The 22897-nt window shown below is 44.8% G+C and overlaps 1 protein-coding gene across 5 annotated transcripts in view; it reads left to right on the forward strand.

The window, feature by feature from the left end:
* C19H20orf96 (chromosome 19 C20orf96 homolog) overlaps positions 1-15822 on the forward strand; it is a 32846-nt gene extending 17024 nt beyond the window's left edge. For 2 of the 5 annotated variants that reach the window (XM_037812139.1, XM_037812136.1), the window contains 7 exons: positions 3589-3747; positions 5548-5647; positions 6553-6710; positions 6790-6891; positions 7049-7135; positions 8373-8491; positions 14277-15822. In XM_037812139.1, the coding sequence (XP_037668067.1) occupies positions 3589-3747; positions 5548-5647; positions 6553-6710; positions 6790-6891; positions 7049-7135; positions 8373-8491; positions 14277-14337 (786 nt within the window). In that variant the 3' untranslated portion in view covers positions 14338-15822. The remainder of the gene's footprint in view (positions 1-3588; positions 3748-5547; positions 5648-6552; positions 6711-6789; positions 6892-7048; positions 7136-8372; positions 8492-14276) is intronic. The other 3 variants (XM_037812138.1, XM_037812135.1, XM_037812137.1) reach the window with 3 other exon arrangements.
* Positions 15823-22897: the final 7075 nt, after the last annotated feature.

Consider the following 22897-nt stretch of genomic DNA (forward strand, 5'->3'; position numbering starts at 1 on the left):
TATTTTTTCATTTAGTTTTTGTTCCCATTTTTCTAGTCATCTATCCATACACTAGATAAAGGGAATGTGATCCACAAGGTTTTCACAATCACACTGTCACCCTGTGCTGGTTTGAATGTATTATGTCCCCCAGAAAAAGCCATATTCTTTGATGCAATCTTGTGGGGCAGATGTTTTGGTGCTGATTAAATTTGCATGGAAATGCACCCCAGCCAACTGTAGGTGGTAACTCTGATGAGATATTTCCATGGAGGCGTGGCCCCACCCATTCAGGGTGGGCCTTGATCAGTGGAGCCATATAAATGAGCTGATGGGCAGAGGGAACTCAGTGCAGCTGTGAGTGACATTTTGAAGAGGAGCTATAGCCAAGAGGGACACTTTGAAGAAAGCACAGGAGCTGCAGATGGGAGACAGTTTGAAAATGGCCGTTGAAAGCCAACTCTTGCTCCGGAGAAGCTGAGAGAGGACAAATATCCCAGGTGCAACTAAGAGGGACGTTTTTGAGGAACTGCAGCCTAGAGAGGAATGTCCTGGGAGAAAGCCATTTTGAAACCAGAACTCCAGAGCAGACGCCAGCCACGTGCCTTCCCAGCTAACAGAGGTTTTCCGGACACCATTGGCCATCCTCCAGTGAAGGTACCTGATTGCTGATGTGTTACCTTGGACATCTTATGGCCTTAAGACTGTAACTGTGTAACCAAATAAACCCCCTTTTATAAAAGCCAATCCATTTCTGGTGTTTTGCATTCCGGCAGCGTTAGCAAACTAGAACACACCCCTTGTAATCTACATTGTTATACAATCATCTTCAGGAGTCCAGACTACTGTGTTTGGAGTTTGATAGTTTTAGGTATTTACTTCTAGCTATTCTAATACATTAAAACCTAAGCGATGTTATCTATATAGTGCATAAGAATGTCCATTAGAGTGACCTCTCGACTCCATTTGAAATCTCTCAGCCACTGAAACTATTTCATTTCATTTTGCATCCCCCTTTTGGTCAAGAAGATATTCTCAATCCCACGATGCCAGGTCCAGATTCATCCCCAGGGGTCCTAACCTATGTTGCCAGGGAGATTCACACCCCTGGGAGTTGGGTCCCACGTAGGGGGGAGGGCAGTGAGTTCACCTGCTGAGGTGGCTCAGTTAGAGAGAGAGAGAGGGCCACATCTGAGCAACAAAGAGGTACTCAGGGGGAGATTCTTAAGGCCTTGGGTTTTTACGCTAAGACTAGGAGACTCTGGAGGATTTTGAGCAGAGCAGGAACATGCTCTGACTCAGGTTTTCACAGAAGTCCTGGAGTGGCTGCTGCTGCGTGGAGAATGGACCGTGTGGCTGAGGGGGAAACAGGGAAAGGAGCAGAAACTATCCAGTTGGTCCATTCTTGGAAATAGAGTAGGGTCCTGACTGCCCCTCAGCCTCAGGACTATTGTCCATTTGATCTACCACTCTTGAGAGAGCACCCACTGTGTGCCAGGAACTTTGCTGAATTCCTGGCACATAGTAGGGATACAGCCATGAACAAGGCACTCAGAGTTTGTCTCCAGTATTATGCTGTCATGGAACTTACACCTTAGTGGGGAGACACATAATAAATTACCCCTCCCCCCAAAAAATAGTCATTTGTTCAACCGATATTTATCAAGCTCCAGGCACTGCCTATGTGCTAGAGATACAGCTGTGACAAAACAAACAAACAAAGCTCCTGACCTCCTGGCTGTGACATTCTAGTGGGGGGAGACAGTCAAGAAAGAAGACAATAAGAAAAATGTCTATTATGTTAGATGGTCATAAGTCTAGAAGAAAAATAAATTGGGAAAGAGGGAGACCGTAATTCCAAATTGGGGTAAGGGTCAGGAAGGAAACAAAGCAGGGTTTCTGTATTAGATCTGGTGGTCGGGGGAAGAACCATTTCTGGAGAAGAGGTCATTAACTTCTGTTTATCAGAATCACTGGGATTGGGGTTTGTGTTTATGATAACAGATTTCTGGTACCGGCCCCAGTGATGCTGGTAGTGGGCCTGGGACCTGGAGACTGGCATTTTCCACAAAATGTGTCTAGTTTCTCCCTTGGCCATATTTTGAGATAATCTGGTCTGGAGATATGGAGGCAAGATAGTGGAGTTGCTGTGAGCCTGGGCTATGATGACAACAGCTCTGCCATTTTCCTGTTATGTGTGACCTTGGGTAAGTCATGGAACCTCTTCCAAACCTCAGTTTCTGCTTCTGTAAAATGGGACTGATAATAGTGCCCCACTCCTAGGGTTTCTTTGAGGGCGAAATGAGGTAATGCATGCAAAGTGCTTGGCACGGTGTCAGGCCTGTAGGAAACACTCACTACATTTTTGCTGTTAATGTTAGTATTATGGGAGGAATAAGGGAGCCAATGGTTAAGGGAGCCAGAGTTGCTGACAAGAGACAGAGAAATGAAGGAAGAACAGAAGGAATAAAGAGAGTTAAAGATGTGGTGGGGTGAAGGGTTACAGCCAGAGTAGTAACCGCTAGTGTTCACTGAGCTGACCCTGAGTGTGCAAGGCAATGCCACGGGGTGGCTTGATCATGAATATTACCTCAAGTCATTTTTACAGCAGCTTTCTGAAGCAAGTATTACTTTACTCACCTTTAGAAGAGTATAATGGGAGCTTTGGGAGGTTAAGTTGTCCAGATTACCTTAAATGGTAAGTGATAGAGCTGGGATTTGAACCAAGGTGCCTCTAGGCCTGGTTTTCAAGTCTGAATCATTAAGTTGTTCAGCCAGGCCCTGTTGTTATAAGTCCTTTAGTTCCTTGCCTTAGTGAGGTGGCAAGATGGACAGTAGGAGTCAGGAGTCTGGCTTACCAATCCCAGGGCCACCACTTCCTGGCTGCGTGACTTTGGACAAGTCACTTAACCTCTCTGTGCCGACATTTATCTGTAAAATAGGGTTAATAAACACAGAGCTTTTGGAGGATTAACTGATACCACATGCTGAATGAGGCACAGTGCCTGGCACATAATAGGCCCTCAACAATCATTAGTTATTATTGTAAATTTTATGGTGCTGCTGGGTGTGACCTCATGCAAGTCAGCTAACCCCTCAGGCCCTCATTGCTTCCATAGGGGCGTTGTCTTAAATGAGGGAGTACTTAGCTCCGCTGCCTGACAGGAAATGGTGGCTGTTATTCACTCTCTATCCCCGCTTCTCCTCCAGTCATGGCCAGCCATCTCTGCCACTTTCTTACCTCCCTGGGGCCTTTTATATTATTACTATGACTGTATTTCATTGATTCTAAGATTCCATTGATAAGATACACTTTTATTTACCCCCTAATAAATAAAATATTTGTCAATTAGACTGTGAACAATTAAGATGCTAAGATTAAGAGATGTAAAATTACGGGAAAAAATCTGCGTTTAGAATGGTTGAAACAGTAACGGAGCGCTCCCATTTCGAGGTGCAGACAATGGGGAACCGCCGCCCACTCGGGCCTCATTTACCAGTCATGGCCACTAGGGGGCGGGTGTCCGGCTGGAAGAAACTGGCCTCCTGGTTCTCGGCGGCTCCCGCGGGGCCCCGGGGCAGTGCCACCTCCTTCCCCTCCGCCCGCAGATGATGCTCAGGCATCGGCGAACGTCGCTCCAGGAGCTGCGCAGACACGAGGACTTCCTCATTAAGCTCAACCAGGATCTGGTCAAGACCATCCAGGAGATGGAGGACAGCACGGCCCTCAAAGTGCGGAAGATGCTGCAGGAGCAGAGCATCCTCGGGGTGAGGCCCCGCACCGTGGCCCCGCAGCCCCGCCTCTGCCTTCTGGGCAGCCTGCGTGCCCGCGACTCCCCCTTACCTTCCTGAGCGCTCGGGCGCCCTCTCCTGCTCTCTCCGGGACACACGCTGCTTCCTCTATCAGGAAAATACATACCCTCCACCCTTCACCCCACCCACCTGGGCTTTGAAATCAGACTGAAGTGGGGTCCCATCCCAACACCACCACTTACTAACGGGGACTTGAGTGAGTTAACCTGGCCTCTCTGAGCTTGTGTCCTCATCTGTAAAATGCGGTTCAATAGCACCTACTCCAAAGGTGGGTTGTACCTGGCACACAGTAGGTGTAAAGCTGCTACCCACCACCATTAGCAAACATGTATGCAGTGTAACACTAAGTGATTTCTGTATATCTGTATAAATCTTACAGCAACCCTATGGGGTGAATACTATCATCCTCATTTTACATATGAAGAAATGGAAACACAGGCAGTTTGACTAGCAAGTTCCGGAGCTGGGATTTGAACCCAGCTGCCAGGATTTTGGCTTTTTCCACTGTGCTATTTATTACTACCTCATCCCGTTGGTGGCACCTGTAGTTGTGCTTGAAGGTTGATTTTGCAGAGGACCTGGCAAGCATCCTATAGAAGAGGCTTGGTGATGTTGGATGAGAGGGCTGAAGGTTCACAGGGAACCTAGGAGTTTGGGCTGGAGAAGAGTCAGAGAATATGGTTTAATTTGGAGAAGTAAGCTTCCTCTGACTGCACAGCCTTCCCAGAGAGTGAGGGGTTGAGTGCACCCAGGGCCTGCAAGATGAGAGGAAAATTCAGACTTCTTGGGGGGACAGAGGTCAAAAAGATCTGTAGTTATTCTGCCCAAGGAAAGTTATTAGAACATTCTCCAAACTTAGACAAGGTTGTTCTCTGATTTTTCCCCGTGGGTCCATCTACCCTTTTTTTGTTCATTCTGAGTGCCGCTAATGGGCTGAGTCCTTGGAAAACAGTGGTCAGCAGGACACCCTCATTGTCCACATTGATCCCACATTTCAGTGGGGTCACAGACACTTAGGACTCTCATGGGGGTGAGGCTTGGGAGCTCAGAGGGGGAGGATCAGGAAGTCTTCCAGAGAAAGTGATGCTTGGGTTGAAACCTGCTGGAGTACGTGTTAACTGGTAGGGAATGGGAGAGTATTCCAGGCAGAGAAAACTGCAGAAAGCCTGGGGTAAGAGGGAGCATAGCTGGTTCAGGGAGCCACATGTTGTTTAGAGTGACTGAATGATAATGGATGAGGATGGGATTGGAGAGAAATGAGAGGTTAGCATAGGCCAGATTAGGGAGGTCCTGGTCAGCCAAGGTAAGGAGGTGGCACCTTATCTGCAGGGCAGTGGGAAGTAGGTTTTGTACTGTTTCAGATGGGAAGCAAAGAGAACTTGAATGAGATAGTGGCAGTGGGGATGGAGAGAAGGGCATGAGTATGAGTGTTGTTTGGGGGTAAAATCTGTATGACGTGGAGACATTTCGGATGAGAGAGGGGAGTAGGAACTGATGCCTGGGTTCGGCCTGTGTGACTGGGATTGTGTGATCAGCTCAGGTTGGGTAGGAGGAGAGGGCAGGGTATGGGGGGTGGTAGGTGACTGTTCTCCACCCTCTAGTTTGGCTGCCTTGCCTGGGTGTGGGGCTGGTTTGGGGTCTCCTCTGAGGAAGTGCTGAGTGACCACGGCAGGCTGCACTGCCCTTCTCCCCGAGAACCAGCGTTTTTGCAGTGCTGGCAGAGGCTGGAGGATGTTGACCCCACCTCTCCTGCAGACCGTCATGGACATCTTGGAGTACTCGAACAAGAAGAGGCTGCAGGACTTGACGCGTGAACTTCAGGAGTGGGAGGAGAAAGAGGAAAATAAGATAAGCAGTAAGAATCCCTGGGGCAGACTCCGAGACCCTCACCCCTGGCCCTTCCAGGAGGTCAGCTGCAGGGCATTCACCCTGTACCTTTCAGAAAAGAATTGCTAAAATGCAAATCTAGTAGCTTACTTAGTGAGCACTGGACGCTTTCCAGGCCCTGCATATCTGCTTTTTTAATGGCACACTCTCACTCAGTCCGTACAACCACCTCCAAGGCAGGGGCCATTCCCCCATTTTACAGATGAGGAACCTGAGGCTAAGGGAGGCAAAGTAGTCTGCCCGAGGTTACACAGCTAGGAGCCAGAATCCAACCCCAGCCTGGCTACATTTCCTGCCAGGGCTCCTCAGGGAGTCAGTGGCTGGGCCAGGACCCAAGTTTATTGGCTTCCCTCTCACCAGGCTTTGTGGTCTCTTTCCCCTGAGCAGACTGAGCCTTTTGAGGGGTTGAGGGGAGGGACAGCATGTTGGGTAGCCTCTGACCTTGGAGATCCTCTCTATGGAGGGATGCAGGATAGACTTTATCTTAACTCTGCTGTGGTTGTGCCTGGGAGCCAGGGTTGCCCATCTCCCCAGTCTCATTTCCTTGGGAGTGTGTGTGTGAGGAAACAGGTCCAGAGAGGGATGGGTCTTGGAGAGGGTCATGCAGCAAGTCAGGGGCAGAGCTGGGGCATATCTGGCACCCAGTTTAGTTTCTCTTACCTTCCCAGTATTGCCTCTTCTCCTCCAGGGGTGGAGGACTCTCTAAGGGCCTAACTTTTCACCACTTCCCAGCCTTGTGTGAGTTTGCCTCAGCCAGACACCAATCCATGGCCAAGGAGAGCCTGGTCTCTGAGGCTTCCTGGGAGGGGTCATTGAGGGAGGATCCTGCCTCCTCTCCCTCCTGACCTCCCACCTTCTCACCCCCACCCCCAGACCTGAAGCAGCAGGGGGAGCAACTGAATGCCAAGATCAAGAAGATCCAGGAGGAAGTGAACTTCCTGAGCACTTACATGGACCATGAGTATCCTGTCAGGTCGGTCCAGATTGCCAACCTTGAACGCCAGCTGCAGCAGATGAAGGACAGACAGCAGGTCGGTGAGCCTCTGCCCCTGCCCTCCTGGCCCATGCAGAGGCAGGGCTGGTGACCAGTGCCCTCCTGCTGGTCCCCAGGATGAGTTGGATGACCTTAATGAGATGCGCAAAATGATCCTGGCGTATTTGTCCAACAAGATTGAGAGGAAGAAAATAAACCTTCTGAAGTCTCTGGTTGTGGTGGGTAGCCAGGCTGCTGTGGTGGGTATGTGGGTCTGTTCCCAGCCCTGCTCTCTTCCCCATCCTCTACCTCTAGGCCCCCCCACCCCACCAGTCTTCACCATGCACTGCTGCCCAGGAAGAGACTGTTGGGGCCAGAGCTCTCCTTTCTCCACAGAAAGCCCAGCAGCCCCATCAGGAGGCCCTTCTACAGAAGATCCGGGATAACCAGGACCTGGTGAAATGCATAGACAAGTTCAGAGCAGTGAGTAGGCAAGGAAGGTGATGGCCCCTGTTCTAGTTTGCTAATGCTGCAGAATGCAAAACACCGGAGATGGATAGGCTTTTATAAAACGGGGGTTTATTTCGCTACACAGTTACAGTCTTAAGGACACAAAGCGTCCAAGGCAACACCTCAGCAATCGGGCACCTTCACCTTAGGATGGCCAATGTTGTCCGGAAAACCTCTGCTAGCTAGGAAGGCAGCCGGCGTCCGCTCCAAAGCTCTGGCCTCAAAATGGCTTTCTCCCAGGATGTTCCTCTCCAGCAAGCTTGCTCCTCCTCAAAACATCACTCACAGCTGCACTAAGTTTCCTCTCTTTGAGTCAGCTCATTTATATAGCTCCACTGATCAAGGCCCACCCTGAATGCTCAGGGCCACGCCTCCATGGGAACATTCCATCAAAATCATCACCCACAGCTGGGTGGGGCACATTCCAAGCAAATCTAACCAGCACCAAAAACGTCTGTCCCACAAGACCACAAAGATAATGGCATTTGGGGGATACAATACATTGAAACCGGCACAGCCCCTCTGTGAGGCAGCACAGGAGTGGGTGGTCCCCAGCACCTGTGGGAGGCAGGTTTGTCCTGATGTGGTGCTCAGGAAGTGTCCGGTTCTGGTGATGGCCTTCCTCCTCGCCAGTGCCATTGCTGTCACTTGTCATTTATTTGGGAAGGGGTTTAATGCTGGCCTAGGCCTGGCTTCATTAACCAACATCATTGCTCATGACCTGTTAGCAATGTCGTCAAGCATCACCCACTCAACCAACATTCATTTTACTGCCATTAACCATCACCATCTTCACCCCTTAATTCTTGTCTTGACCATCACTCATTATCATTGTTAATGAACATTTCCATCACCTTCCGCTCCCATTGAATTTTCACCGTCTTGCAACTTTCTCATTTATCAGTGTGAGGGACCTTTATCATCTCCACCAGCCCCCAACGATTCTCACCATCAAGTAATGCCATCCTTTGCAACACTGTCACCATTCTCCATAATCCCTTCACCTTTATCGGCATCATCCAACATTGTTACTAAGTCCTGAGACAGCCCTGCCCTGCCCAGGGACGCTCCTCTCCAGAGTCCGGAGTGGCCCACTGATGAAGCCCGTGACATTTTCCCAGATGTCTTTATTCCTAGTCCATTTTTCACTTTTCTCCCTTTGGGGGACATTTGGCTTCTCATTTCTCCCCTGCTATGTCTCTCTCCTCAGTTTATTGACCAGTTTCAGGAGGAAATTCCCACATTGAAGGCCGAGGTGGAAGAGCTCCAGGCCCAGCTCAAGAAACCCCGAGAGATCATATTTCAGGATGTATTGCTTCGGAGACCCAAGTATGTGCTCTTTTTGCAGCTGTCTCTTAGACTAACCATGCTCTGGGCTTGTAGAGCCCCCCATTCTTAGGGAAGGCAGCCATTGTAGAAGGCAGACCTGGGGTTTTGCCTCCACTCTGCTACTGACCATGCACAAGTCCCTTCCCATCTCTGAGCCTCAGTTTCCCATCTGCATGCAAGCATGCTGGGATAGGTGATCTCTGAGGACCCTTTCAGTTTCCAGGTTCCATGTTTCAACCAAAGCAGTGTACCCCTAAGCTCCTAGGTTGTTCAGAAAGACAGAGTTGAGTGGGTGGTTGGCTCTGGGGAAGAATGGCTGGAAAGACTCACTGCAGGGAGAGAAGTGTGTCTGCTCTGCTTTGCAGGCTTCAGGGCCCAAAGGAAGGACTCACTTCCTTCCCAAACCAGTTTTTTGGCTTGGAGACTCCACCAGAGTAGGCCACTCTGTGACAGCACCATGGCTTTCTGGAATGCCGCCTTCCATCTGTGGCAGATCTTGGCATTTGTGAATTAAACATTTTTCTTTATCGTCATCTTTTTCTCTGTCTCCTTCTTCTCCACTCACTCTCCTTCCTTTTCCCCTGATTCGTTTTCTTCATTATCCTCTTCTTTTACTTTTTTTAAAAGCAGCTTTGTTGAGATGTAATTCACATACCATACTTTTCACCCATTTGAAGTGTACAAGTCAATGGTTTTTAGTAGAGTCACCGAGTTAGGTAACCATTACCACACTCAATTTCATAAGATTTTTAGCACCTCAAAAAGAAACTCCATACCCTTTAGTTATCACTCCCCTTCTTGCCAACACTCCCCGCCCCCAATACGCCAGCCCTAAGCAACAACTAATCCCCTTTCTGTCTCTGTACATTTGTCTATTCTGGACATTTCATATAAACAGAATCATATAACATGGTCTTTTGTTACTGGCTTCTTTCACTTAGCATAATGTTTTCAAGGTACATCCCTTCTGTACCTTTGGCAAATTTGATGTCATGAAGATTTACCCCTTTGTTTTCTTTTAAGAATTTTTGCTCTTTTGTTGAGGCCTTTGATTCATTTTGAATTAAGTTTTGTGTTTGGCATGTGATAGGGATCCAGCTTCATTCTTTTGCACATGGATCTCCTGTTCTCCCAGCACTGTTTGTTGAAAAGACTATTCTCCATTGAATGGTTTTGGCACCCTTGAAGAAGATTAGTTTACCATAGACACGTGGGTTAATTTCTGGACTTTAAAATCTATTCAATTGATCTACATGTCAGTCCTTAGGCCAGTACCACATAGTTGATTATCCTCTTCATTTTCTTTTTCTTTCTTTTTTTTTTTAATAATTCAATTTTATTGAGATATATTTACTTACCATACAGTCATACAAAGTGTACAATCAGTTGTTCACAGTACCACCATATAGTTGTGCATCCATCACCAAAATTAATTTTTGAACATTTTCATTACCACACACATGAAAGTAATAAGAATAAAAATTAAAGTGAAAAAGAACAATTAAAGTAAAAAAGAACACTGAGTGCTTTTGTATTTTTGCCCGTTTTTCTACTCATCCATCCATTGGACAAAGGGGAGTGTGGTCCATATGGCTTTCCCAATCACATTATCACCCCTCATAAGCTGCATTGTTATACAATTGTCTTCAAGATTCAAGGGTTCTGGGTTGTAGTTTGATAGTTTCAGGTATTTACTGCTAGCTATTCCAATTCATTAGAACCTAAAAAGGGTTATCTATATTGTGCATAAGAGTGCCCATCAGAGTGACCTCTCGGCTCCTTTTGGAATCTCTCAGCCACTGAAACTTAATTCATTTCCTTTCACATCCCCCTTTTGGTCAAGAAGATGTTCTCCATCCCGCAATGCCAGGTCTAGATTCCTCCCTGGGAGTCATATTCCATGTTGCCAGGGAGATTTATACTCCTGGGTGTCAGATCCCACACAGGGGGGAGGGCAGTGATTTCACCTGCCAAGTTGACTTAGCTAGAGAGAGAGGGCCACATCTGAGCAACAAAGAGGCATTCAGGAGGAGACACTTAGGCACAATTATAGGTAGGCCTAGCCTCTCCTTTGCAGCAACAGTCTTCCCAAGGGCAAGTCCCATGATAGAAGGCTCAGCCCATCAAACTACCAATCCCCAATGTCTGTGAGCACATCAGCAACCATCGTATTCTCTTCTCTTTCATGAAAAATACTATCAAATTTATGAAGTGCCTATTAAGTGCTCTGCATTGTGTGAGTGAAAACAAACCCTGTTCCTACCATCCACTATAGAGCCAAGGAGGGTACTAGACATTGATGATGAGCCACAAATAAATATAAAGTTGCAATTGAGATAAAAATTGTTGAAGGAGATGTACATGGTGCTGGGAGAGTGTATCCCAGGACAGTGATGAGTCTGGGGCAGTCAAAGAAGAGTTCCCTGAGGATGTAATATTTGAGCTAAGATCTGAAGGATGTGTAGGAGTTCACTGGGCAAAGGGGGGCCGGAGGGAGAGCTGAAGAAAGAGCATTTCTAGGTGGCAGTGCTGGGGTCTCTGGGGACATGATAAAAAGGCACCCATACCTACCTGAGCTCTGAACACATTGAAATAGGACTGAAAGGGATAAGGCAGATGTGGGCCAGATTATCACTTTTATTCTGATAAGGTGATTTTAGAGAATGTGGGTCATATTTCCAGGCATGTTGACTTCTGAATATTGAACTCAGAATTCAGCAAATTGAGCCACCTGGTCATGGTGGAGCTGGGCGGGGGTGGGGCCAGCCCCTGGAGCAGAGGAGTGTGTGTGGTCCTTGTGGGCTGATCGATTCCTCCCTCCAGCTTCCCTACTCAGGTAGCTGGGCCCCTTTCCAGGGGCAGAGTGAGTAAAGGGGCAAAGAGAGGCCAGAAACACCAACTGATGTGCTTCCACCTGGAAGGAAGCACCAGGAGTGGGGGAGAAGCTTTCCCTTCTAAAATGTGGGAATAGCATGCTGCTAAGCAGGGTGTCTCCAACTAGAACATGCAAAGCAATCACCTGGAAATCTTGTTAAAAAGCAAATTTGAAATTAGTAGGTCTGCAGCAGGGCTCAAGAGCCGGCATTTCTAGCAAGCTCCTGGGTAATGCCGCTGCTGCTGGTTGTGGCTGCACATTGAGCACTGAGGCTGTAGAGGATGTGTGGCAGGAGGGATCTTGATGTTTATGTGGACCTGAGTCAGGCCAGTGTGACTGGAATGTGAGCGATGGGGAGAGTAGTTGGGAAGAGGCAGGAGGGCTCGACTCCTGGGTTCCTCCATGTAGTGCCCATAGGCCAAGGTGAGGGTTTTGGGCTTGATCCTAAAAGCAAAGGATTTTCAGCCGGTGACATGCTGAGATTTATATTTCAAGAAAGTCACTTTGAAAAGAACATGGGGAAGAGACTGGAGAGGAGCCAGAGTGGTTGCTGGGTCTCGCTGGGTGCAGTGGCAGTTGTCCAGGGAGAGTTGGGAGCTGCCTGGCCAAAGTGAGTAGCAGAAGAGACAGGAGATATAGATGGATTAGAGAAATATTTCAGAAGGTGGAATCTCTAGGACTTGGTGATGTTTGGATTTGGGAGGTACAGGAGAGGGAGGTGTTGAGAACAATCCCCAGGCTTCTAGCTTTTGTAACAGGGTGGGTGATGGTGCCAAATCAGAAGGAAGACGGGATGGAGGTGAAGGATGCATATGTAGGCGCGGTCAAGAGTGGACTTGGACATGTTATGTTTGATTTACTGAAAACATCAATGCGGAGCCATCAGATGGGCAGCTGAGTCTATGATTGTAGATCTTAGAGGACAGGTATTTCCTGGAGATGGAAATTTGGGTGTTGCCAGCAAAGAGATGCATTTTTCCTACTATTAACAAAAATTTCAAATATTCAGAAAAGTACAGAGAATGTAAAAATGAATACCCAATTGCACATCACCTAGATTTAGAAAGAAAGTTATATTATTTGCCATATTAGTTTCTTCATCTTTGTGTTCTTTCCTTTTTCTTTTTGGCTGAAGCATTTTAAATTACAGGCATCCTGACATTTCACCCCTAAATGTCAGTGTGCATCAGTTGATTACTGAAGACATGCAAGTGGATGAGATCCTTTGGGAAAAATTTTAGAGAGTGAATTTAATCCTGCAGCCTCTTAAATGATTATGCGGGTCACCGAGACAGAAAATATGTTGCAGATGAGAACCTAGCCCTCTTGATACTTTCATGAAAAGAAGAATGCCTGTCTTTTACTGAGCACGTGTTTCATGTCTACACAGTCTCATTTAACCCCCACCAATGACTGAAGTTCCATTATTAACGCTCATTTAATAGTTGAGGAAACTGAGGCTTGCCTGGGGTCTGGCACGTAGTAGGTGCCAACTGAAGGGGAAGGGTCAGAGAGGAGGAGCAGCTTGCTCGGGGGGCAGAGCCAGGTTGCCAACCCAGTTGTCCTGACTCCAGAGAAGGCTCCAAGGGCTCCATATTTCACAGGCTGAGTTGTTGCTCCTTCTTTACCTCAGACCTCTTTAGGGAAACATTAGTCCCACCAAACTCATTCCTTTTCCATTTTTGACTTTTTTGTCTGTACATATATGTGTGTCTGTATATATGTGTGCACTTGTGGGCTGTGGGGTCACAAGTTTTTTTTATTGTGGTAACCCATTTAACATAAAATATTGCCCCCCCCCTTTTTTTCCATTTTAAGTGTACAATTCAGTGATACTAATTACATTTACAGTGTTGTGCTACCATCACCATCACCCATTACCAAAATATTTTCATTGCCCCAAAGAGAAACTCTGTCCCCATTAAGCGGTAATCCTCTGTACCCTTTCTCCCCAACCCCTGGTAACCTCTAACTACTTTCTGTCTCTGAATTTGCTTATTCTAGATATTTCATACAAACGGAATCATACAATATTTGTTCTTTTGTGTCTAGCTTATTTTTCTCAACATGATATCTTCAAGGTTCATTCATGTTGCATTTATCAAAAATTCATTCCTTTTTATGACTGAATAATATTCCATTGTATGAATATACCACATTTTGTTTATCCATTCATCTGCTGATGCACACTTGGGCTGTTTCTACCTTTTAGCTCTTGTAAATAATGCTCCTGTGGACATGAGTGGACAACTATCTGTTTGAGTTCCTGCTTTCAGTTCTTTTGAGTATATGCCTAGAAGTGGAATAGCCAGGTCATATGATAATTCCATGTTTAACTTTTTGAGGAATTGCCAACCTATTTTCCACAGCAGCTGCACCATTTTACATTCCCACCAACAATGTACAAGAGTTCCCAATTTCTCCACATCCTTAACAATACTTCTTATTTTCTGTTTTTTAAATAATAGCTATCCTAGTGGATGTGAAGTCATCTCGTAGTAGTTTTGATTTGCATTTCCCCAAAGTCTGATGAAGTTGAGCATCTTTTCGTGTGCTTATCTTCTTTGGAGATTTGCCTATTCAAGTCCTTTGCCCGTTAAAAAAAATTTTTTTTTTTTTAGTCTTTTTGTTGTTGAGTTGTAGGAGTGCTTTATATAGTCTGGGTATTAAGCCCTTCTCAGATATATGATTTGCAACTATTTTCTCTTATTCTGTAGATTGTCTTCATTTTCTTGATAATGTCCTTTGATGCGCAAAAGTTCATGGGTTGTGTTTGGAATGGGGCTACCCCAGTACTTAAGAGTAGGACTACCCTAAAGAGAAGAACTACCCTGAGGGTGTACCCCTGTATCCCCCAACTCGGGCACCCCATCTTTGCTTCTCATACCACTTCCTCCTGCTTCCCACCAGGTGCACTCCAGACATGGACGTCATCCTCAACATCCCTGTGGAAGAGCTGCTACCCTTCTAGATGGCAGTGCCATGCCCCCCGCCCCTTTTCCTGCACATGGGGCCTTGAATTGTCTACTTCTAAGCCCCGTGTTCCCATCCAGACCCCCTGATCTGCAGTTTCCTTCCTTCCTTCCTTTCTTTTCCTCCGTCTTTCCCTCCCTCCCTCCCTTCCTCCCTCCTTCCCTCCCTTCCTTCCTCTTTCTGTCGTCTTGTTTCTTTCTCTCTGTATTTTTTTCTTTCCCTTCTTTCTGGACAGGTTGTTGCTGCTGCTTGAGTCCGGCGAGAGTTCCCAGCCAACTGTGCTATTCCTGTTTACCAATAAAGCTGGATTTGTTCTTTACCAGTATTTGGGGTGATCCCCAGCTAACCCTTACAGAAGATGTTATCTGAATGGACTTCATCTTAGGATAAGGGGTGGGCAGCTGTGATGACTGAATCTGGGGCTCAAATATTCTCTAACAAAAGTGTTGAATGGACCTCCCTGCTCGAGTCTCCATGGCTTTGTGGCTCTGGGCCTCTACCTCCCTGCTGCAGTGGGAGCTCAGCTTCCTTCCAGTTTGTTCCCAGATACGAAGAAACCAGTGCCAAGGCCACAGAGGAGATTCCTTGAGTTTAATGCACCTGGGAACTTGCTTGACCTTCATTGCTAATGGCCATCTTTCTCCCAGTCCAGCCATTTATCTTTCCACTGCTTTACCCCATCTATGTAAGGGAATGCCATCATCTCTTGGGGTTGTGCAGTTGCTTGTTCATGTCATTCCAGAAAGAGTGTATATGTTCCAGAATTTCCAGCCAAAGGCTTAAGATTCCTTGTGACTGGACCAGCTAATATCACATGCCTATCTTGAACTAATTCAGGAGGCTCCCAGTCCTTGGAATGGGTAGGGGGTAGCTGGGTGGAGCACTTGACCTGGACTGAGCCAGTAGGCACTCTCAAGAACAACTTGGAGCTCTAAACAGATATCAGCAATGTTTGAAATAATAATAGCAAGCAGCTAAATAGAACTTGCTGTATGTTTTGCATATATTAACTCATTAAATCCTCACAACAACCCTATGAGGTAGGTATTCCTATCCATTTTTCAGATGAAACCAAAGCATTGAAAGATAAAGTGATTTTTTCAAAGTCACAAGGATAGTCGTTCGTGGAGGCAATCTTCTCTTAGCCACTGTACATATAATGAAGGCATGAAGGAGTTCTGGAGGCAAACTAAGAAGTAAAGCCTGATCATATAGATTCCCTCACATTATACACAGTCATAATGCCTCTAGATACAAGAGATAAACTGCACACATGTACACAGCTGTATATAGATCTTTTCCTATTTGCTCAAAGCCATCTGTGGGTAATCCTCATATGCACAGACATACTTCCATTCATGTCTTAATAAAGGGGTTCCAACACTCTGTGGTCAGGAATTCTTTGTATTAGTCCTCTATATCTCCAATAATAATGTTGCATAACAACTCCAAAACTAAGTGGCTTGCAGCAACAAGAATTTATTTATTTTTTTATTAAGATTGTTCACCTTCCAAAGATCCAGAGTGTATAATCATTTGCTCATGGTACCATCAGACAGCTGTGCATCCATCACCACAATTAATTTTTAGAACATTTTCTTTACTCCAGAAAAGAAATAAAGAAAAAAAAAAAAAAAAAAAAAGGAAACTTAAATCCTCCCATACCCCTAACCACCCCCCCCAACCATTATTGACTCATAGTTTTGGTATAGTACATTTATTACTGTTGATAAAAGAATGTTAAAGTACTACTAACTATAATATGTAGCTTGCAGTAGGTATACTTTTCTCCCTATATTCCCCTGTATTGTTAACTTCTAGTTACAGTGTCATACATTTGTTCTAGTTCATGAAAGAGATTTCTGATATTTGTACAGTTAATCATGGACATTGCCCACCACAGGATTCACTGTTCATACATTCCCATCTTTCAACCTCCAACTTTCTTTCTTGTGGCATACATGACTCTCAGCTTCCCCTTTCCACTACGTTCACACCCCATTCAGCACTGTTAGTTATTCTCACAAAGTGCTACCATCACCTCTGTCCATTTTCAAACACTTAAGTTCAACCCTGTTGAGCATTCTGCTCATAATAAGCAACCACTCCCCATTCTTTAGCCTCGTTCCATATCCTGGTAACTTACATTTCATGTCTATGAGTTTACATATTGTAATTAGTTCATGTCTGTGAGACCCTGCAATATTTGTCCTTGTGTGTCTGACTTATTTCACTCAATATAGTGCCCTTAAGGTTTCCTCATCAACCCATTTTTTTTTAAGACAGTTTGGTTCCAACACCATACATTCCATCCTAAGTAAACAATCGATGGTTCCCTGTATAGTTGTGTATTTATGTATTCACCACCCTCGCTTATATCTATATACGGACATCTCCATTTCTTCCACAAAGAAGGAGGGAGAGTCAAAGAAGGTAGACAAAAGAAAAAGAAAGAGGAAAAAAACAAAACAAAACATGACAGCAAGAAAGCAACAAAAAGGAAAGATAACATTAAACTGAAGTAGAATGAAGAGTCAGACAACAGAATTTATTCTTATACTCAGTCTGCAGGTCAGCTGTACTTTGGCTGGACTAGGATTGGCTTGGCTAGGTGCCTGCTTCAGGTTACAGATCAGCTGGTCATGGTTCCAGACTGTGGGTTAAGCTCAGAGGTACCCCTTTTGTTCTGGGGCCAGCTGAGGAATGCTTTTCTCAAGGAGGATCACTGGAGCATGAGAGTCAAATCTAACTACTTAAGACCTCTGCTAGTATTTTGTTGGTCAAAGGGAAATACACTCCAACCACAGTGGTAGGACGGGGTGTGAGTGTGAATATTTGCTGAACAATAACCTAGACTATCATACTTCTCTGCCTCTGTTAGTTTTCTATTGCTGTTTTAACAAATTACCACAAACGTAGTGGCTTAAAACAACATAAATTTTTTATCTTACAGCTATGTATGTCAGAAGTCTGACATGGGTCTTACTGATCTAACGTCAAGGGATCAGCAAGCCTGCAATCCTTTTTGGGGGCTCTGGAGGAGAATCACTTTCCTTGACTTTTCCGGCATTTAGGGACTGCCTGTACTCCTTGGCTTTTGACCTTCCAGCTTCAAAACTAGCAACTGTAGTTAAATCCTCACATCACATCACTTTGCCCTCTTTTTGCCTCCCTTTTCCACTTTAAGGACCTTTGTGATTACATTGGACCCACCTAGAAAATGAGGATAATTTCCCCATTTTAAGATTAGCTGATTAGCAACCTTAATTTCATCTGCCACTTTAATTCCTCTTTGCTGTATCATGTCATATACTCACAGGTTCCGGGGATAGAATGTGGACATCTGAACAAATAGTGTCCACAGTCCTGAATCATTGTTCAGAACTGTAGGGTGTATTTCATACGGTGCATCACCTAGACTCATGTTCTCAATGCTGGCTCAGATTTGATTTCAGTTGTTAACTTTTCTTTCTGAGAATTAATTGGATCTGAGGCCCAGAAGACTGAAACGCAGCCAGAGATTTTGGATGGTACTTGACTTCACTTCTTGTCTCCAGGTTTCTTTAGACACAGAATCTTCTTTGTTGGGGTAGTTTGCTTTCTGTTTGTGATGTGTGTTGCTGTTTCTGTCCAGCATCTACTCTGCCTCTCGTGATAATTTCTAAATTTCCATTTGTGGATCCACCTCAACCCCATTCTCAGGAAGTGGAGTCTATCTCTGGATTGGAGGTGGAGTTTATGACCTAGAATAAGCCAAATCAGAACGCTGATTGGCTCGTACATAGTACATGACCGTAATCAGGCCAATCAGGGCCACAGAGCTTCAGGTCTTGAACTTCATTTTGTGCTTTGGGGTGGTAAGTAAGCTCTTTTTCTCATTGGATTTGGTATTGAGTTGATGTATTCTGCTAGTTGCTTTAAACCGTCATGCATAGTCTGATGTTGAATCAAATACAGCAGAAGGTAGCCTGTAACCATTGGAGATGAAAGGAAGACAGGTTCTGATGACATAATAGGGGCCTGAATCCAACTGCCCTTGAAAATTGTCCATGGCCTTTCAGTTGTGTGAGCCAAGAGATCATCTGAAGAGTACTGATTGATCCATATCCTTAATCGCTCCTTTTTATAATTAAGCCACAGGGTGTAGTACTGGTACTGATAGAAGTCCAACAAGTTGAAATTCAGATTCCTTAAATCCCAAGTTTTTTTTTTTTTTTGGATTTGCAGAAGCAGCTCAATGTATTCTTCAGCAGATTTATATCACCAGCTTGCATTTCTACTATCTGAGTCTATGAAATCAAGTGAATTTCAGTACTGTGTTTTAGAGACACAGGGTACACCAGATGATAAAGGCACGAGCATGGAGAAATGTCACAATGTCTTTCATTTCCTCCCTCTTATTGTTTGATAAAAGATGATGCTGTGGAAGCAGGACTTGAAAAACTGCTGGAACATTCTCTTCTGTGTTTTATTGCTATAGTGACCTCAGCCTTTTCACAATTAATAACAATTTTTTTTTTGCCCCTATTTTTCTGCTCATCCATCCGTACACTGGACAAAGGGGTGCGTGATCCACATGGCTTTCCCAATCACATTGTCACCCCTCATAAGCTACATTTTTATACAATCGTCTTCACGATTCAAGGGTTCTGGGTTGTAGATTGATAATTTCAGGTATTTACTGCTAGCTATTCCAATTCATTAGAACCTAAAAAAGGTTGTCTATATTGTGCATAAGAGTGCCCACCAGAGTGACCTCTCGGCTTCTTTTGGAATCTCTCTGCCACTGAAGCTTATTTCATTTCCTTTCACATCCCCCTTTTGGTCAAGAAGATGTTCTCCATCCCACGATGCTGGGTCTAGATTCTTCCCCAGGAGCATGACAAATTGTTAAACATTCTTTACTGATAGAGCCAAAGAGTCATGGGTGTTAAAATTAGGCCCAGTGTTTTTGCTAAAAATATCCAGAAGCACATACTTAGTTCACAGGTCAGGAGTTGGATGCTCCTTAGAGGAGCTCCTTGTTTAAATATAATGGGACCAAGAATTGGACTTGGGAGAGGTTGAATGCCAGGTGACGGAAAGGTTCTCTCTGTAAAACATGTTGGAGGGACCTCCCCAAGCAGCTCACCTCCTTCACAGAATTGTTTTTGACAGCCATGACATCTTTAAATTAAACAAGGTTTTGGAGGGATAATAGTCAGAGGCAGCTGTCCATTAGGCAGCGGGAAATGCCACAGGACAGCTAACAGCTTTTGACTTGAAAGGAAAAGACACTCCAAGTGGGAAGAAACCTAAGTGGTTCAAAGCCTTCGTTCATGAACAGAATAATTTTTTCCCAACATGTTAACAAAAATTTCAAACATACAACACAATTGAAAGAATTTTACCACGAACACCCTTTCCTTATTGTGTTTCCCCACTACCCAGATTCTACGCATTGTAGACATCAGTATCCTCCCTACTAAATCCTTCAGCATGCATGTCATTAACTACAGTTTGAGACTTTTAAAATAATGTTTTTTCTTTTGACTTGAATTTATATTCAATGAAATGCACAAATCTTTAGTGTACATTCACTTGGTTTTGACAAATGCATACACCCACGTAAACCAAACTTAAAAGATGTCATCAGAGAAGATATACACATGGCAAATAAACACATGAAGATATGTTGAATATCAGTAGCCATTAGGGAAATGCAAATTAAAATTATGATATACCACTACACACATACAAGAATGGCTAAAATAAAAAAAATACTATCAAATGCTGGTAAGGACATGGGGAAACTGGAACTTTCTTACGTTGCTGGTGGGAACGTTAAATGGTACAGTCACTCTAGATCAGTTTGGCAGTTTCTGAGAAAGTTAAACATCCATTTACCAAATGACCCAGGAATCACACTCCTGGATATTTTCCCTAGAGAAAAGAAAAGTTAGGTTCTTAAAAAAACCTGTACATGAATGTTCTTAGCAGCTTTATGTGTAATAATCCCAACCTGGAACAACCCTTCACTGGGTGCATGGCTAAACAAAATGTGATACTTCCATACAGTGGAATACTACTCAGCTAAATGAAAAGGAAGGAAATGTTGATGCACATTCAACAACCTGGATGGATCTCAAGGGCATTATGCTGAGTGAGGAAAAAACAGAAAGCCAGTCTCAAAAGATTACATGCTATGTAATTCCAGGGAATGCCTGGGGAAAATGCATTGAATTTTAAATAGAGTGGTCAGGGAAGGCTTTGCCAAGGTTACCCTTGATCATGGACCTAAACAAAGTGAGGAGGGGAACCAGGTGGATGTTTGAGGAAAGAGTATCTTAGAATCAGCAACTGCAAGTGCAAAGACCCTGAGCCGAACGTGTCTGAGGTATGTTTAGGAACTAACTAGGAGGCCAGTGTGGCCGGACTGGTTTATGGTCAGCAGCATTATAGGATAATTTATTACCAGTATTTTTTCCTCATCTACCGAACTTAGATATTGGATCCTACCTTTTTCTCTGATGTAAATTGGGTAGATGAAAGCTATTTTACTAAGGATTTTGGTGTATATCATTTTAAGAAGAGACATAATGCTTATCTCTGGCTATTTAATTATTACTCATATTATCTCAGAAAGCAGTTACTATTCTTATGAAGATTTATTCTTCAGTTTTATGAGGCAAGTGAGAGCAGATCCAGTATTTAGAGAAACATTAAGGTCTTTTGTATATGGATGATATAGTTGAAAGAAAGCATTCATTCATTCAGCAAACATGTGCTGGGCACACCATGTGTAAGGCCCTGTTCTAGGCTCTTGAGATATATTTGTGAACGAAACAAAGATCCCTGCCCTGGGGAGCTTGTTTATTAAGTAGGGGGAGATAGAGAATAAACAATAAACATTGTAAGTGAGTAAATTATGGCTTTGTTAGAAGGGGATAATACCATCAGGAAAAAACAGGGTAAGAGGTTCTGATTTAAGTCTTTATATTACTTACACATAAGTACTGTAAAGGGCTGAGCTGAGCAAGGGGAGCTGAGCTGCCAGGTGTTGGAGTAGCCAATTAACACACCAGTCCAAGCTGAAGGTAGCAGTCCAGACTTGGATCACTTCTAGTCATAGTATAAGCAAGAGGTTAAAGCAGTAGAGCTGGGACCCCTTTGTCTCATTTGCCCCCATTGGATGGCGTGAGTGAAGGTCAGATGGATCTGACATGGGGAAGCATCTAACCCTGAATAAAAGGCTCCTGCTGCTTTATGGACTTGGGGTCTGGGGATAGGGAGAAGGGGTAGGGCGAGGTGTGGAAAAGTACTTATTATGGAGTCAAAGTGAGGAAAAGTGTCTTCAAGGCCTCCCCATCCTCTACCCATGAAGAATTCTCAGCAGAGGAGCCTGAGGAAGGCCTTAGCTTCAAGTCCCTAACAGGGAGGCCTCTGAATGGAGGGGCCAGGGCTAGGAAAGCTTAGTCTTAGTTTCCTAGTTGCTGAAACAAATACCATGTAGTGTGTTCGTTTACCAACATGAATTTGCTGGCTCCTGGTTTCGGGCTAGAAGTCTTGCTTCCTCTTGGGGTTGGTATTTTCTGGCTGGCCGGCAATCTTTGGGGCTCCTTCGCTCTTCTGTCATATGGTAATGCACATGGTGGCATCTTAACTCTTCTAGGTTCTGTTGACTTCTAGCTTCTGCCTGCTCCCATAGCATCTTCTCCTATGTCCAATTTCCTTTACTTGCAAGGACTTAAGCCATATTGGATTAAGGCCAATTTCATTCTATTTGGGCACACCTTAATTTATAACATCCTCAAAGGTCCTATTTACAAAACCCCACAGGACCAGGGGTTGGAATCTGAACGTACCCTTTCGTGGGGGACATGATCCAATCCCCAACACATGCATAAGACCATGACAGGCCAGGGGGGCCTGAGTCCTTGCCTGCAGCACCCTTCACATACGAGTCTTTGCACGGACCTATGCAGTGCCCTGGTTGTGCCAAGTCTATGTGGGGAGGGCAGCTCTCCCCTGTGAGGCCTTCCAGGGAAAACCTTTGTAATTGCCCTTTGTCGTGGTTTGAAGCTGTTATGTACCCCAGAAAAGGCCATGTTCTTTCAATCTGTTCCTGTGGGTGCAGACCTATTGTGAGTGGGACCTTTTGATTAGGTTATTTCAATTGAGATGTGACCCACCCCATTCAAGAAGGGTCTTAATCCTCTTACTGGAGTCCTTTATAAGAGGATAAAACATAAACAGAAGCTAAGAGATGAAACTCAGAGACATACTCAGAAAAGTTAAGAGAAAAAGCCATAGATAAGGAAGCCAGAAGCTGCAGCAATGAAACCCTGGAGAGCAGGACAGCAGACGTCCCCATGTGCCTTGCTATCTGACAGAGCAGCTCGAGCTCTGGGTCTTCAGAGAAGGTATCCTCCTGTTGATGCCTTAACTGGGACATTTTCAAGGCCTTAGAGCTGTGAATTTGTAAGCTAATAAATCCCCCTTGTTAAAGCCAACCCATGTCTGGTATATTGCATTTCATCAGCTTTTGCAAACCAGCCCCTCAGGTGCATAATTAGATA

This window comes from Choloepus didactylus, chromosome 19 (genome assembly GCF_015220235.1).
Source record: "Choloepus didactylus isolate mChoDid1 chromosome 19, mChoDid1.pri, whole genome shotgun sequence".
Classification (NCBI taxonomy): Eukaryota; Metazoa; Chordata; class Mammalia; order Pilosa; family Megalonychidae; genus Choloepus; species Choloepus didactylus.